This window comes from Arvicanthis niloticus, chromosome 11 (assembly GCF_011762505.2).
Source record: "Arvicanthis niloticus isolate mArvNil1 chromosome 11, mArvNil1.pat.X, whole genome shotgun sequence".
Classification (NCBI taxonomy): domain Eukaryota; kingdom Metazoa; phylum Chordata; class Mammalia; order Rodentia; family Muridae; genus Arvicanthis; species Arvicanthis niloticus.
The window spans coordinates 33,588,716-33,606,986 of record NC_047668.1 but is presented as its reverse complement, the minus strand read 5'-3'; the positions used below and the strand labels follow the sequence as shown (position 1 = coordinate 33,606,986).

At 39.7% G+C, this 18,271-nt stretch overlaps 1 protein-coding gene across 1 annotated transcript in view; it reads left to right on the top strand.

Moving 5' to 3' along the window:
- Nampt (nicotinamide phosphoribosyltransferase) overlaps positions 1–14,273 on the top strand; it is a 39,942-nt gene extending 25,669 nt beyond the window's left edge. Inside the window, exons 7-11 of the mRNA XM_034514067.2 lie at positions 1,969–2,194; positions 3,766–3,885; positions 7,477–7,617; positions 9,183–9,317; positions 11,276–14,273. Coding sequence (XP_034369958.1) covers positions 1,969–2,194; positions 3,766–3,885; positions 7,477–7,617; positions 9,183–9,317; positions 11,276–11,386 — 733 coding nt within the window. The 3' untranslated portion in view covers positions 11,387–14,273. The remainder of the gene's footprint in view (positions 1–1,968; positions 2,195–3,765; positions 3,886–7,476; positions 7,618–9,182; positions 9,318–11,275) is intronic.
- Positions 14,274–18,271: the final 3,998 nt, after the last annotated feature.

Below are 18,271 nucleotides of genomic sequence, written 5' to 3'. Positions count from 1 at the left end.
TCATTTTTAAGATTAAGCCACAGAAAATTATGGGTGTTAGCTGATGAAAGTTATTTGTGTTTTTATTTGTTTATACCCACATCTCTTAAATTTTTAATGTAGTAATCATATATTTGGCTATTGAGTAAATAAGTTTTGAAGTAATAAGCTTATGAGTATATTATGAGTCTAAAAATAAGGAGAGTCTCCTAGGGTTTCTTTCTGGGTTAAATGAAAAGGACACTATATGCATGCACAGGATGGAAGTCTGGTGTGTTTTATGATCCTGTAATATTTTCTGTATTTGACTAAAAGCCTGCTTGACTTACCAGCTGACACTGGGTAGCCTTGGACGCACAGTTTATCTCTCTTTCCTTCCGTTCCTCTATTCAACCACACAAAAGGAAAAGCTACTGTTTTACCACAGAAGGCCTTTAGAATAAATGCTCTAACATCTAAAATAGCTCTAAAGCATTACTGCTGCTGTAAACCGTGATTCAGTTCGGTACCTTCTCCCCTCGGCTCCTGGAACAGTGTCAGCCTAATCTGATGACAGGAGTCTGGGGAAATGCCATCAGCAACACAGGGCTGTGATCATAGAAGTGCTGTCCACACAGCAGGTCTGTGGAGTAGCTAAAGAGTTCCAGTCTGTGACAGAGCCAGGCTCCTGAGTAGATGAAGGAGAATGGAGAGCAGCAGGGCGATGAAGAAATCCCCAAACTCCTCCTGCTGACTGAGACTGACAGGGTAAAAGGCCTGTACACATGAGTAGCATGTGTACAGTCTTGGACTGCTGAGACTCAGTCAGACTGAGCTACATCAGCAGTGATGCCCGACTGGAAGAGTTGGTTCCTATGTTGTGAATCCCTCCAGGGTTGGTGATCACTGAGCTTAATTCTCTGACTTAAATGTCCTAGGACAGGAGCAGTTCTGATGAAAGTGGGCTTCTCATCTGTGTGGTCCCTATAGCGTGCAGACAACTCCATGAAATAGACATGTGATACGGTTCCCGGTTTGTTAAGAAGACTTCATTACGACATGACTTGTATAAACAGGCCTTTCTCAGTTTCAACGAGTGTAGTCTTATAGTCCTCAAATGCACAATACCAGCTACTGCTAACAGCCGTTGACAGGGAAAAAAAAAAAAGCATTTACCTTAGTTAGCTCTTTAGGATAAAAAGAATAACATAAAATAACAACTTCTGAGTTAAATGAGTGTAGTTAGTTCTGTTAGTTGGCTTTCCATCCTCACCAAGGAATGCCTGAGAAAATCAACTTAAAGGATGAACAAAATATGGCTTCCTAGTAGAAACTTTTACATTTTGCTTTCTTTCTTAAATTACATTATATTCAAACTAACTGTTAAGATTCTTGTTCCTTGAGCACAACTAATAAGCAAAAGACCTATAGGTAAACTACATCGCTGCCTGTTACTGTACATTTTAAGATATAACAGGTAGAGTTATTGAATGTATATACTGTGATAGAGTATTAGATAATTGCTTTTAAATAAAAGATTTAGCAAGGTAAAAAAAAAAGACATACGTCTTTTGGTATACAGTTCAGAAATTTATAAAAAAGAACCAAGTGCTAGCATTGCCAAGCTAAAATGGGAGTGTGTATTCATCCTGTTTAACATCTGGCGTGAAATATGGAAGACTAGCTGCACATGCTTTTTAGCTCACTAACTTTGAGTCGATCGAAGGATTCTGAAACCAAAACCAGTTTATTACTGATTAACTATTGATTTAAGAACTAAGCAATACTAACTCCTAAGCTGAATATAATAAACTTTTAATATTAAAAACAAATTGGCCAAGGAGTGCTTTGGCCCAAGTATTTCATTTGCCTTCTGATGTACACTTACTAAACTGGATCTCCTTCCCTGTAACACTGAAGATGTGGTATAATGAACAGGTGGTTAGTGATGCTTCAGAAATAGGTCGTATGTCTGCCTAAGTAAGTCTGTCTCTTCATTTTGTCTTCTAGTACCATAACAGCTTGGGGAAAAGACCATGAAAAAGATGCTTTTGAACACATAGTAACGCAGTTCTCATCAGTGCCTGTGTCTGTGGTCAGTGATAGCTATGACATTTATAATGCGTGTGAGAAAATCTGGGGTGAAGACCTGAGACATCTAATAGTATCGAGAAGTACAGAGGCGCCACTAATCATCAGGCCTGATTCTGGAAACCCGCTCGACACTGTGTTGAAGGTAAATTGTGATGTGTCTCACTAGGAAGCCTGGACACCAGCTCTTTCCTCCTCATTTCCATAGGCATTATTTCAGGGCTCTCTGGAAAAGTCTTCAAGTTTTCAGAGTTTTAACTCAGAGAGGGAGAGCAAAAGATTTGCCCAAGGTCACACATTAATTGATTGCAGAGAAAGGATATAAAGGTTAGTTTATTTATATATTGTCAAGTAGACAATTAAAGGCTGTTTAATACTTCCTTACGTGCCTTCAGAATTGGTAGCATTACCATCAGTCAGACCGCTCGTGACTTAGTCCATTTATTAGACATCATCGTTACAACTTGGAAGTTGTTAGTACAGAAGCATGTGTTCCGGGTAATAAGGAATACAGATAATTCAAAACTGCTTTTCAAGTTATATGTGACTGGAGATAACACTGCTTCTTAATAAGGAGAGGAAGGCCTTGGTGTTCAGGGCCTGATTTCCCTTTTTACAAAGTGTTTGTCACAGCAGGAGTTGATTGATGCCTTTTGTTAAGAGAATTGTGTGGTGCTTTACACCAAAATGTTAGCTTTGATCTTATCCAAAAAAGAAGGAGGAGGAGGAGAGAGCAAGAGCAAGCCTGCCTGCCTGCCTCTGGTAGCTTTCACCATCTCTGTTGTAAAAAGGAAATGACCTGCCAAGGTTGAGAAACGTGGAACGGGGTCCTAGTGTCCAGTGAGGCCTGTCAGCTAATGAGCAGATGGCATGTCACTGTTCACCTGTAGGACATGGGAGCATAGATTACCGGAGGTCTTTTTTTATTCTGTAAACAGCCCAATGTCAATGCCTTAGCCTGAAGTATTTCACTTTTGACAAACTAAACAGCTTTTACATTTCCATTGTGATTCTTTATAGAATAAAGAAAGCCATTTACCTGGATTTTTTTTTTTTTAATTAGGATCTTTAAGCAATTTATGTCAGGGAGTAATTATTGTCTGAAGGGCTGTGTCCAATAGGTCTTTTCTGTCTGACCAAGTTTTCCTGAACAAGTTCAAATCTGTGTTAAGTATTTGAGTGCTGTACAGTCTTAAGCAGCAGTCATTGGCTTAAGTAGTGACTTAAATATTACATGAGTTAGCATTAGGGAGCCAAGAGCTTTGGGTAACTACACATTATATACACTTTGTTCATTCTTAATGTGATGGTTGTATTTCTCTAGCATTGTGACCCAAATGTCAGACACAGGTAAGCCAAGCAGAACAAACCCAAATCAAAGGCATAATTATGAATTTGTTGTGTCATTCCCTACATTCTTCTTTAAATATGTGTTGGTTTAATATTACAGATTTTCTTTCTTGAATCTGGTAATTTGAAAGATGTAAAGGAAAACAAGCATGTTTGTGCGACTTCAATGACATAAATTAACTAGGAAAGAGAGATATTAGGAACAAACATTATATAATAATTTTATACATGATTTAAGATTAAGTAATTGAATTTTTTACTTCTCAAAATTGTTTTAACAAGGAAAAGTATTTTTTTTTAGCTTGGGGAGCACTCCCTAGCTTGCCCCAGTTTTAGTTACTTATGTCATGTGTTTTTCTCACACAGGTCTTAGATATTTTAGGCAAGAAGTTTCCTGTTACTGAGAACTCAAAAGGCTACAAGTTGCTGCCACCATATCTTAGAGTCATTCAAGGAGATGGAGTGGATATCAACACTTTACAGGAGGTTTGTGTTTTACATGAATGTCCCAATAACGAAATCCCCATTCTTGAAACAACTCTTTTTTATTCATAAACAGCCCATTAAATTTTAAATGCAATTGTCTTATTTAAATATTTATAATGGTAAATACTTTTGGTGTAATATTTAAGGTTTAGAAATACTAGTAGCTTAAAATACTAAACAGCAGCCAAAGCCTATTTCTCCAGGCCTCACTGGCTACCTTCTGACAGGACTCTAAAGAAAAATAAAGGCTGTAGTTTGAAGAGCCCAGAGTATATATGAGAATTGGTGTTCATTGCTAGAATGACAGACTCTAGCTAGATTCACTTGGGAACAGAGTCCCAATGAGGGATTATCCAGGTCAGGTTTGTGTATGAAGGGGGGGGGGGGCGTATTTTAATCACATTCATTGAGGTGGGAAGACCTACCCATTGTGGACCATTCCCTGGGTTCGGGTCCTGTGCTTTCTTGACTTCCCAAGGTGAGGGACTGTAACTTGGAATTGTGAGCCAGATAAATCTGTCTCTTTTAGTTCCTTTCTCAGGGTGTTTTCTTACAGCAGGCAAAGAAACTACAAGGTAGTGTGACTTCAAGTCAGTATCCAGATTACATCAATTTCAAAAGATTGATTTGAAAATGAGAGCTTTGATGTATAATATTTTTGTGGTCTCCTGTGTTCCAGAGTGAGGTCTCTGGAGTTTTGCGGGAACAGAATAAAAGTGTTTCTCCCTATCCTCCCAGACTAGACTACCTCGCTTAAGTGGAACTCTCTCTGCTTCAAGACACTGGGTCTTTGGACATTAGAAGCCGTTGTGTGAGGAGGACTGGTAGGACAGCCTACAGGGGATGGTGGAAAACCTTGAGTATAGAAATTGGGGCTGGCACATTTACTTGTTCTAAACCCCTCCTTCGGCTACCTTTCTCAGTATAGCCCAGGCCCATCTCTCTGTGAATGGTACTGTTCACAGTGTGACGGGCCCTCCTGCATCAGTTAGCAGTTAAGAAGATGTCCCACAGACCTAGCCGTAGGCCATAGGCAATTGTTCAGTTGAAGGTCCCTCTCCCTGTAACTCTAGGCTTGTGTCAAGATGACAACTGAAGGTAACCGGCTGTGACAAGTAGTTTTCTGTTGATGCAAATACATTTACAGGTACAGGAAGAATATCTTAAATTGGTTCTCAAAGCACAGCAAGTGGAAGAAACCCACACGTAGAGGATAGTGCCTGAGTTTTTTGTTGGAAATAAGTCTCGTGCTTTTAGACACAGGAAATGGTATTCATCTTAACAGATTTTTCTCAACATACGCTAAACAGATTCTTTAATTTTGGTAAAAACGGGGAAGGGTGCTTTATCTAACAGTGGCCTTTCCTGGACTGCTAACCTCACTCTTAGATTTTCATGTCAACAGTCATTTCTCCCTGCAGCATCTTGCTCTAGCCTCTACTATAAAGAAGCCAAACATCACATTTATAGTAGACAAAATACAGTGTCCAGTTTCTGTTCTTGGGGCTTGATCTCCTTGGCTGCCATCAGGTTCTGTCCACTAGAATGACTTCCTAATGTCATCATTAAATAGTACTGACTCTTCAAAGTTCACAAAAGACTCCTTTTCCTAGATTTCTTTGAAGTCTGACAGTTTCCCAAGGCTTTTATTCTCTAGCTGTTACATCTGCACTATCAGGTCAGTGCGGCTCCCTTCCCTTCAGCAGTCCCGAGTCCTTATCCTGGAACCCTTCTGCCTACAGCTCCTGGATGTCCATATGCATTACAACTTTGATACAAATGCTAAGAACGAATTACTTATTTGACATACATAAATACATAACATGTGAAAAGCACTTATACAATGGAGTAAAACTTATGTGAATGATAATTAAATCCTAAGGGTTCCTGAGCCAACCTAAATATGTATGAAAGTTCTGTATGAAATACGAAAATGTGTTATGAAATAAGACTGATAATTTGCCCATTTACCTACACTTTCATTTTTTTTTCTTTTGTCTTATTTATGCATGTTTTTTGACTTTTAATAACTGAGTGGAGAAACTTTAGCTGGCATACAGTAATGTGAAATTCAGCTCTCCTTTTCATGGTTGTACTCTGGGTAGTGAGTCTTAAGCCATTTACTCTCCTCCTGCCTCTCCATGGGAAGCAGTCTTCTCCCTTTTCTGCTTGCATTTCTTTTGTATTGAAATTCACTCCTTTCATGGTCATCTCAGTGAAAATTCTGTTTAGAGGCCTTGGATACCTTTGGGTTTGGGTAATGGGGGTGAGGGGTGTTTGTGACCCCAGAGCTTACTGTAACTCTCAGGAGGCAAGAAGCTAGATCAGTCCAGCACAACTAAGTAGTTGTTGATTCAAACTTCAAGAGTCTGACTCTGAGTATTTTAGGCCTTATTTAAGTACAGCACAATTTGGGTAAATTTTTTTCTGGCAATACTAACTCAATCTTGTGCGTACAATAACACTTAAGACACTCTTTGTAAAGTGTTTGTGACATCTTCTATACAGATGGGATCTATAGATTGTCATAAAGATAAATTCTATAGATTGTCAAGCTTATAAGGGTCTGAGAGAGGCTCCAATGTGGTCTCAGCCCCACAGGAAATGCAGAGGTCACTAGGCTATGAACCACATCTGCCCCTGGCCTCTGGGCAGAAATGACGTGATGTCTCTCTCTCCCTTTGAAGAGACAACCCTGTGTATTTCCGTGCCTGATTCCCTAGTGCTTCTCTGTGAGCACAGGACTTCCTCCTGAGAGCACAGTAATAAATACACACAAGACCAAATTTGTATAAAAGCTGAAGTCATCACTTTAGTAAAATCAACTATGTATTTACCTTCGTTCTTACTGGAAAACATTCAGTTTTTTTTTAAATCCACAGAAAAAAAATAGATGGTTGGAATTTTAAAAATGATTGTGCTTCTGTGTTGGAATACTAACACATGATGTTATTTGCGGTTTCCATTTTTTTTACAATGTTGAAAATCAAGAGAAAAGACTTAGTATGTTTGGAGAACATACAAATGACATGTGGGGAGAACATGAAAATGATTCATTTTAAGGCTGTAACTGGACCACCGGGCAAGTTGAAATGATTTGGCCATTGTCAGTACTATTACCTACAAGTACGTATTCTATGCTCTTGCCGGTTACATATCCATTACCTGTGGCTTATAATAACTGTTACACATAGTGACACAGTGCACTGGGATTTATTTGTGATGATTTGAAATCCCTAGTGTGTTTAGTAATTTGGAGCAAATATTTCAGCCTTGTTTACGGTGTTGGGTAGTGATTTTTGAGGTGGTTAGGAAAGAGCTCACAGAGCCTTAAGTGCATATAGCCAGTCTTCTTGCGCCTCTTCACTCCCACATCCCAACCACAGTGGCCACTGCAACTAAAATCTTCTCCTTCCATGCACCCATGTTAACGCCGTTCCCATTTGAGTGGGACTTTAGGAAGAGAAGGTGTTCTGTTATGTGCCTAGGCCTGTAAGTATCTAAGCATTGAGTGATACAGAACAGCTGTAGGAGTTTCACAGTGTTGTCCTTTGAGAATAACCTCCAGCATCTTTGTTTTCAACCTTCTAGATTGTAGAGGGAATGAAACAAAAGAAGTGGAGTATTGAGAATGTCTCCTTCGGTTCTGGCGGCGCTCTGCTGCAGAAGTTAACCAGAGACCTCTTGAATTGCTCCTTCAAGTGCAGCTATGTTGTAACCAACGGCCTTGGGGTATGTCCTTCAGCTTTCCTTCTCCTTGCCTGTGCGTATCTAGGACGAGTGCAGTGAGTGCCACAGTCAGAGGACAGCATGCTGCTGGCTGTCAGCTGTTGACGGGCACTACCTGACTTAGAAACTGGGAAGAAAGGTCAGCTAGTAGCAAAGAGAAAGGGAACCAATAAACTGAGTGATGTAAGGGAAAGGGTATTGTATATACCTTTGTATGAAAAGTTGGTTCTGTTTGGGTAAGATTAAGATTGTCAGCTCACATGGCCATCACATACTAAAGATGATCAAGTATGTCTCTGTCGAGACCCTATTATGAGGGTGGAGTTTGAGCTTCTGCTTTTGATACCAGAATCTTGTTCAGTGGCTGAAGTGGCTGAAGTATCTGGGCAGCCACTCCTTTCATCGCCTCTTAAAGGCTGAGTGAGGAGTCTGGAGTAAGGGTCGGGGAAAGCTAAGAGTCCCAGAGAAAAGAGCAGGCACGATGGCTCAGCAAAGGCTCTTCTTCCCATGCAAGTTCAATCCCCAGGACCCACATAGAGGTGGAGGAGAAAACCAGCTCCACAGAGTTGTGCTTTGAGCACCTTCACATACGTAACTAGTAATTATAAGTAAATCCTGAAGAAGCCCTGTGTGCTGCATCTACCTTCCGTTGGAGAGTCCCGAGACTGTCTTATTTCTTGCTCCTCCATTGCTGGTGCCATCTGCTTAGTTTACCTCCTACCTTTCTGGTCCTAAAATAAACATTGTACTGTCTTCAGATTCTTGAAGTCGTTTTTGTTACTGTTCTAAGTCAGGGTCTTGCAGTGTGACCCTGGCTGGGTCAGTGAGTCAGGGTCTTGTGGTGTGACCCTGGCTGGGTCAGTGAGTCAGGGTCTTAGTATGAGCTAGCTGGGTCAGTGAGTCAGGGTCTTACGGTGTGACCCTGGCTGGGTCAGTGAGTCAGGGTCTTAACGGTGTGACTCTGGCTGGGTTAGAATTTGCAGCAGCCCCTTAGTCTGTGCTTCACATGTCTGTGCCACCATGTCCAGCAGGTTCTCCAGCTGTGTGCGTGTGTGTGTGTGTGTGTGTGTGTACACTGCCTCATTCATGTTAAGCCAGCACCCCACCTCTGAGCTGTATCCCAGCCTCTTACTAGGATAAAGGTAAGAGGTAATGAAAGAGGAAGGTTATATGACAAGGTGTCTTTATCTTAAACACCCTAGTTCTAGGTTTGTGAACACATCTGTTATATAAGAGCAACTTGATACATTTCTCTAAATCGTCCTATAAAAGATAACCAAGATATGGGTTTCCACAGCATGACTGTTTTGAAGGAAACAGGCTAATTAATGACTTGTGTTTCTAACAGCCAGTTGTAGACTGGCGTAGTTACATATTCAACACTATAGACTTCTAAAACTTGTATATAATACACTTTTTACAAAAACAAAAAACTTGAGTCTAGCTAGTGGTCCAACCCAAGGCTTTGTGTGTGCCGGTGAGAGCCTCCGAATTGAGCTGTATCCTTGTTTTTAAAGACATTCAGTGGGAGATGATTTATCATTTTTCTCTTAATTTGGATTTCTCAGGTTAATGTCTTTAAGGACCCAGTTGCTGATCCCAACAAAAGGTCGAAAAAGGGCCGGCTCTCCTTACATAGGACACCAGCGGGGACCTTTGTTACACTTGAAGAAGGGAAAGGCGACCTTGAGGAGTATGGCCATGTAAGTGTCCATTGATGGGGATTTAACAGCAGTGAACTGGCTTTGCAAATTAAGAAAAGGGAGGGAGATTTGTGTTATTCTTTCTCTCTCTCTCTCTCTCTCTCTCTCTCTCTCTCTCTCTCTCTCTCTCTCTCTCTCTCTTTTTTTTTTTTTTCCCGAGACAGGGTTTCTCTGTGTAGTCCTGGCTATCCTGGAACTCACTCTGTAGACCAGGCTGGCCTCGAACTCAGAAATCCACCTGCCTCTGCCTCCCAAGTGCTGGGATTAAAGGCATGTGCCACCACCACCCGGCCTGTGTTATTCTTTCAAATTGTTTTAAGAACAGTTGTAATGGTGAAATAATTTTTTCCCACAGTGACCGTCCTAGATATTGATGGCCTTTAACAGGCTTTTGTATATTTGGTCTTAATCTTACTGTCAGTTAGCAGTGACTAATTTCTGGAGAAGCATAGCAAAGAATACGATTAGATGTTGCTCTTGGACTTCACATAACTATCTGTATTATGTAAAATATTGTAATTTCATAATAGACTAGTCAAATTTCAAACATTTTGAAGGGAAATGTTTCTTTAGAACTTAGTGATAACCACTTCAGAAGGTTTTCTTTAGTCTTTATTGATTCTCAGGGAATTCTGAGCTTAAAAAAATAACTAGATAAAGCAAATTGTCTTAGTATTGTAGAAATGGAGTGGGTCACTCAGATCACATAACTGAGTTCTGATCCCAGTTAACCAAACTGGAAAGAACAGAGAGTATGTCTGCTGAAATAGGCCATGTGATCTGATGGTTTTCAGCATAAGTACACTTAACATTTGTGTACTAAAAGGTTAAAAGATTACTGATCTCTAAGCCACTAGATGGGAGGGGGGCTTCAGTTTAAAAGGAAAAACTTTTCATGTGTACATTCTTCAAATATAAGTACACACTTACTGCTGTTGTGGTGCTTTAATACTGTGCAAATCAGACTGCTTACAACAGTTACCTTTATTTCATTATGTCTTTTAAGACTTGGGGTTGGAATAAAATAATCTTTCTATGAAAACCATGTGAACTGGTAGATCAGGCTTTTAGAATTAAATCTCATTGTAGTCCATCAGCAATTCTTTGAGTAGATTTTACAAAGCAGTTGGGACTGCCAAGGCTCTGCTGTATTGGGCCACCTCAAATGAAGCAAAACCAGTTGAGACTAAGTCAAAGGAAACATTGATTGAACAGTGCTCGAGAACATCTGTCCAACCTAGTGTCCAGTCATAAGCTTGATGGTAGTCTCTGTGATCATCAAGACATTGTGGTTAACTCCTAAAACCCAGCATTTTCTGGTAGTTTACATTGAAACTTAGAAAAGAAAATGCTACATCTAGAACACTAATTTGGAGCACACATGATGCCAGCTAACATCATGTATACTATAAGAAAGAAAATTAAGATGAAATAAAGCAGATTTTACATATAGAAACTAGACTGTACAGGGCCTTGGGGAAAGTGAGTCCTCATCCTCTGTTGAGTCCTGTCTGTGACTCTGCAGTTACAGTCTGTATGTAATTGGTCACTATAAAGGAGACAAAAATCAATATCTGCTTTTCTGTTTCTGTCTTGGGTTGGGTTTTTTAGATTTTATCCATTTTTAAGGCTAAAATTTAATGGCTAACAAATTTATTAAACTTGTAGATTGGCAGGTCTAAGCAATATTGAGGCGTTTGGCCAGACTCTGAGTAATAATTATCAGGGCTCCTTGCAGTTCTCCCAGGCAAACATGTTTCTTCAGCAGTAGAAAAGATCAGGCATCTGGGGTTTTGCTTTTTTAAGAAAACCAGTCTAAGAGTGTTTATCATAATCTCACGGTGGGAGGTTGACACTCTCGGCGGCTTTGTGTGTTTGACCTCTTAAGTAAACTGGTCAAAGCATGATCTGAGTATTTGGTAGATGGTCTTTATAATAACAAAATTTACATTCTGCAGGATCTTCTCCATACGGTTTTCAAGAATGGGAAGGTGACAAAAAGCTACTCATTTGATGAAGTCAGAAAAAATGCGCAGCTGAACGTCGAGCAGGCCGTGGCGCCTCATTAGGCTGTCTGTGGCCGGGTTGTTATGTGTGCAGTGTGTGTACAAACATGCGCGTATGTGTGCGTCTGTGCGTGTGTACTAACATATTCGTTGTACAGATGTGTGGGTTTGTGTTTATGATACACTGCAGCCAGATTATTTGTTGGTTTATGGACATACTGCCCTTCTTATTTTTTCCCGGTGTTTAGATGATCTCAAATTAGAAAACACTTATAACCATGTACAAGATTAATGCTGAAGTAAGCTTTTTAGGGTCCTTTGCTAATAGATAGTGACTCAATCTGGTGTTGATCTTTTCACAAATAACAGAACCAAGAAATTTTTATATATAACTACAGATCACATAAAACAGATTTGCATAAAATTACCATGCCTGCTTTATGTTTATATTTAACTTGTATTTTTGTACAAACGAGATTGTGTAAGATATATTTAAAGTTTCAGTGATTTAACAGTCTGTTTCCAACTTTTCATGATTTTTATGAGCACAGACTTTCAAGAAAATACTTGAAATAAATTACATTGCCTTTTGTCCATTAATCAGCAAATAAAACATGGCCTTAACAAAGTTGTTTGTGTTGTTGTACATTTGGAAATTATGTCAGGACATATACCCAACAGAGTTACTAACATCACTGCCCTGGTAGAGTATGCAGTAATCATTCTCCATTGAAGAGAATAATGGTTCTTACTCGAATGTTTAGGCATTGTACAGTTCTGTGCCCTGGTCATTGTATTGTACCAGTGATGCCAAATCCCAAAGGCCTGTTCTGAAATTTTATATGTCGGATATTGCCTGTGGCTCTAATATGCACCTCAAGATTTTAAGAAGATAATGTTTTTAGAGAGAATTTCTGCTTCCACTATAGAATATATACATAAATGTAAAATATTGAAAGTGGAAGTAGTGTATTTTAAAGTAATTACACTTCTGAATTTATTTTTCATATTCTATAGTTGGTATGACTTACATGAATTGCTGGAGTGGGTAGTGAGTGTACTTATTTTAAATGGTTTGATTCTGTTATATTTTCATTAAGTTTTTTTTTTTAATTAAATTGGATATTAAACTGTATGGACATCATTTATTAATTTCAAATTAAACCCTCAGTAACTAATACTTAAGCACGTTTTTAATGTTATCCCCAGTGGAACGCCTGACTCATAATAGAAGAATCTTACTTAATGCAGAAATGTAGCTAAATTTAAAATACTCATCCTCAAAATGTTTATAGTGACTTACTGCTAGGGCCTAAGTCAGCCATCGCACTCAACAAGACACAAGTTTCTTTGAGGTGACTCCTAGGTCACCTGTAGGTGACACTACACAGTTCTAAGCCAGGGTTGGCCAGCCTCCCCTGCTGGCCAACTTTACACTGCTTCTTCATTTTTAATTACACACTGTCTAAGGCTGCTTCCCACTTTGGTGGCAGAAATTGAGTAGTTGCAATAGAGACCAAATAGTTCTCAAAGCCTGGAATGTTCACTAAACACAATCACAGAGAGCTCGATAGCCTGTGCTCTAAGAAAAGGAGTGTGCTTCTGCGTTTTAAGAGAGATGTTAGTTTTTCTGGGAAGGGAGAAAGTTGAATTTTATGGAGTTTCTCTTGTTCTTTCTCATTTAGGAATCTGATACTAGAAAACTGATTTTAAAAGTTTCAACAACTTGACATTAAGATAGAGTATTAAAAGCCATAAATCATGTAAAATAATTTCATGAGGAAGCATATGAGGTGAATTAGAGGGGTTTGCAGGTGATCCTAAAACAACAATAAGCATTACTCATTTTCAGTATGTTTATTCAGTAATACATGAAAAAAAAATCATGTCTTAAACTGATTTTTAAAAACTGGAACTTGAGTAATGTGGTCATGGCATATTACATGCCTGTAATCCCAGAAATGAGGTGGACACAGAGGGATTGCAAACCAACATTATACTTGACTACATAGCAAATTTTAGGCTAGCCTGAGCTACCTGGCTCAAGAAAAGTAAAATGTACCTAAGATTAATAATACTGCAGAGACATGTCCTGGGTGGGTGTAGGTGTAGTGAGTACTTGAGAATATATACACAGGAGGTTTGTTAAGTTCAAAACCAGCCTGAGCTATATAGACCCTTGTGTGTCTTTCCAGAAAGGATAGGTACTGCTTCACAAAGGCTTGTAGAGTACTACACAAAACTCACTGGTGTCACACTTCAGGCAGTGTTTTTGTGTTATGTGAATTCCACCAGCTAGCTGCACATGCTAATTTTGTCTTGAAACATGTAGTATAAACTAGTAGTTTCCTATTGTGCACAGCGTGGGTCCAGAGATGGAATGAGTCATCTCTCTTGGCTCCGGTCCCCTCAGAACGGATTAGTTTTGGATTTCTGTCACTTAGCAGTATTTGGCCATCCCCACTCTGCGTACTAAACGGATAACATGAATGTCCGATGGAGTTGTATTTGCGTGTCACCCTTAGATTGGACTAACCCTTAAGACACTAGATTTGCAGTTGACATTAGTCCCCTCAATTCATAACTTTTAAGTAGGCAGTAGAATTTTGTGTTGAGACTTATTTGTACCCTATACTTACTTAAAGGTTTTTTATGAGTAGCCCTTCCTTTCTTGAAATGAAAAGAAAAAAAAAAAGCTTTTATAGTGAAATCCATCTTGGAAGATTAGAAAAAAATAGCAAGATGTCTGTTGTTGTATTTACCATACCTTAGAACTCACACTTAAACTAGGATTTTGTAGTTTTACATTCCTTTTTAACTCATTCAAGTAGAAAATATCAGACTTTCTCCCAAGTTGTATGTTAAGTCAATTCTAATATGTACTCAGCATCAAAGACAAACATGTAATAAACATGGAAATAAAGTTTAGTTCTGTTAGTGAAATGTTAAATTTGACTGTGTGTGTCAGATGCCATTTGCAGACCTACCTCTTCTAGGTATCTCTCCAAAGAATCAGGATGAGAGGAGGGTGTGGTGAAGATGGCTCCCTTTCCGCCTTCAGCAGCTCTGGCTGGCAGTTTCTGGCTGGGAGGATAACAGGCTTAGGGGACTTGGGGTCATTTAAATGCAAAGAGTAAATAGGTATCTGGAGACTACAGAGTCGGATACAGAGGGGCCTCCCGACGTGTACAGTGTGGTGTGATGTGTGGGTGTGGGTGTGGATGGGTGTTCATTGGGGATACACAGGAAGAGACAGCTTTAGAGTGTGGTCGGCACACCCTGGGGACACGCTAGAGGAGACAGCCCACCCCCACTGCTGCCAAGTCCATCCCACTATCTGGTTTGTAGATAGTTTTATTGGAAGGTAGCCCTACCCATTCACTTACTAGTGGTCACCGTTGATTTCATGCTATAGCAGCAGAGCCTGCAAAGCTGAGATAGCCCACTACTTGACATTTCTAGAAAAGGAATATCAAGCCAATAAAGAAGGACCCAGGAGATGAACTCTGGAAGGCTGGGTGCAGAGCATAAGCAAGCAAAGCTTGCTGGTGAGTCAACTAAAGAGAAAGGAGTCAGTAGAAGCATAGGAAAGCTTTATCTCAGGAGGTGGTAAGAAGGTAGTAGGTGAAGGGCTTGCTGCACAAGCATGGGGACCCAAGTTCAAATCCTCAGCACTCAGAATAAGACTGGATAAACTCGGCACATGCTTATGACATCAACTGGATAAACCTGCCAGTCAAGATAGTCAGGAAGCTGCAAGCATGGTTAGAGACTCTTGGCTTTCCATTCTTAAGCTCCTGAAATAGTTTCTTAAGCATATAGACGAGGAATAAAACTGGAACTATATGTCCAAAATTACTTTGTTTGAAGTTCAGCAGTTTTTAACGTCTCACAAGTTACAAGTTGTGGGTTTGATGAAACTTGGGACTCTTCATAAAAATTCTTGGGGATGATGGCTCAGAGATTAAGAGTACAGACTGCTCTTCCAGAGACCCTGAGTTCAATTCCCAGCAACCACGTCACAGATCACAACCATCTGTAATGAGATCTGATGCCTTCTGGTGTGTCTAGAGACATTGACAGTGTACTTTTATACATTAAATAAATCTCTTTAAAAATTCTTACTTGTGAATAAACACAATTTACAAACTTTCGAGATTTCCTGATTTCACTGACACATGCCTCAGATCATAGCCATTAGGAATGGAAATCAAGGTCCAGAGTTGAAAACAAGAAATCTGGAAGCAATACATTGGAATCTCAGCACTAAAAAGGTGAAGTGGGAAGGCTACCTAGTGAAATCCTGTCTAAGCCTCCCCTTCAGAAAGGAAAGAAATCTGACCAAATGATGTGGGAAGACTCAAGAAACCCGGCATCTGTGCAAATAAGCTGAACCAAGCTTTGCATGATTTTCTGAGTACTGAACTAGAAGAAAGAAATTACCAGGTCAAAATCTAGGTAATAGGTGAAAGGTTATCAAACAGCAAAGGCACTTTTGCCTAGTGATGTTCACCAAAATGGAGACTGTGAAGTCAGTCTTGAGGGCCAGGATGGATATGATATACAGAGATGACACTGCTCTAAAGCAGGCTCCCCGGAACTCTACCCTACTCTTTAGGACGAAGATGAGCCAGTAGACCCTGCAGCCCCTGGGACACTCCAAGGAAAGCTGCTTATACTCAGAGAAAGGATGGATGGATGGACAGACAGACAGACAGGTGACTGATAATAAATAAGTAAACTTAAGTTGCCATTGTAGTCCAAGTCACATTCTTGCATATTATGAGAACATCAGTCTAGGAACACAGGTTGACCTAGATGGGCAGAATCCCATGTGTGATGGTAGAAATAAAAGCATAGCCTTGTGAGTCGTAAAAATAATGCTCTGAGAAATAATGAGCAGCTCACAGAGTAATCTCAAAATACCGGAGTCTGGAACAGGAGTTCTAGAAAATGTCTTGGGTCAGCCGGGCAGTGATGGTGCACGCCTTTAATCCCAGCACTTGGGAGGCAGAGGCAGGCGGATTTCTGAGTTTGAGGCCAGCCTGGTCTACAGAGTGAGTTCCAGGACAGCCAGGGCTACACAGAGAAACCCTGTCTCAAAAAAAAAAAAAAAAAAAAAAAAAAAAAAAACAAAAAAAAAAACAAAACAAAAAAAAACAAAAAAAAAAAAAGCAGGGCCTTAGAGTTATGACAGACTAGTCTGTTCTTTAAATTTTTTGAAGACTTATTTACTTATTTAATGTATATGAGTACACTGTAGCTGTCATCAGGCACACCAGAAGGAGCATCAGATCCCATTACAGATGGTTGTGAGCCACCATATGGTTGCTGGGAATTGAACTCAGGACCTCTGAAAGAACAATCCATGCTCTTAACCACTGAGCCATCTCTCCAGCCCATGTGCTTTAAAATTAAAAAAAAAAAAAAATTTTACTTTGAAACAGATGCCAGGAATGAGACTTTAAATGGTGTAATATTTGAAAATAAGATTGGTAGAATATGAGAATTTTTAAATGCACATGCTATAGAAGAGACCAGTGACTTAGAACGTGGTTCTGAAGGAATTGCTCAGCATAGGAAGAAGTGGAATTAACTTTGAAAAAAAAAAAAAAAAAAAGCAAACAAACTGAAAAAAAAATCCAACATTGGTCTTAAGGATGTTCTAGAAGCAGGAAGAAAGGTAGAAGATATTAAAAACTTAGACTTCAGCAAAACTGGGGGTGACAATACAGGCAATGCATACACAAACAACACATACATGCATACATACATACATACATACATACATACATACATACATAAAAACAAACACAGGCAGACATACTGACACAACAGACTAATGGGATAAAATTTAGAATCCAGAAATAAATCCATGCAGTACCTGATTCTCCAGTGAAGAAAAGTCAACCTCTTCAACAAATCGTCTGGGAAATGTGATGCCCGAGTGTGGGGAAAATTGGAATCATATTTCCCAAACTGTATAGAAATAAACTAATGGATTGAAGACCTCCACATAAGAGTAGGAATGAAACACTACATGATGCGGGCACAGACATTAAGTAGGACTTAGGAGCCCAAGAAAAACAGCAAGGATTGCATGGGACCTACAAATGGGAGCTCTCGGCTATTCATCTAACAGGAGATGAATATCCAGAATATGCAAAGAACTCAGAAAATAAACAAGAAAAGAACTCCCCACAGAGTAAGAATTGAACAGACTTTTCAAAAGAAGTGGAAATCACCAGTAAATAAATGCATGGGGGAAAAGACAGTGTTCTTGGCCGTTGGAGAAATACAAAGTGAAGCCACGGTGAGAGTCCATCTCACCCCAGGAAGAATGGTTATGATCAAAGATACATTTACAGATGGCGGGGGAGAAGGAGAGGGGAGTCTGTTCGAGGGAATAAAAGTTAGTGCTGCCACTGTGGAAGGCAGTGTGGGAGTTATACACTTTTTTTTTTTTTTTTTATAGAAATTACCAGTCAGGTATATAATCAAAGTCACCATTATTAATAAAAGGTACTTGCACACCTATGTTTATTGCTGTACTGTTTACAGCAGCCCAGCTATGGAATGATCTTGGGTGTTCCTTCACAACAGATGTGGTATGTGTGTATACACAATGGCTTTTGGTTCAGCCATGAAGAGCAGCAGCCATCAAGCAGGAAGATGGATGTAACTGGAAAGCATTATGTGAAGTGAAATAGATCGGGCTTGGACAGATAAGGAAAGTTCTTTCTCATTTACAGAATCGAAGTCCGGACCTTGTTTTCCATAAGGCTTCAGAATTCACCTGAACTGGAGGAGGCAGCAATCTAAAGATTAAATCTCAATGAATCTTCAGCAAAATAAAAGTCACATCCAGACAAGAGTGAAGAGCAGAGGGTGTCTGAGGGCACAGGATGGGGTGTGCAGATCTGAGTAGAGGACAGTGATGAGCACCCG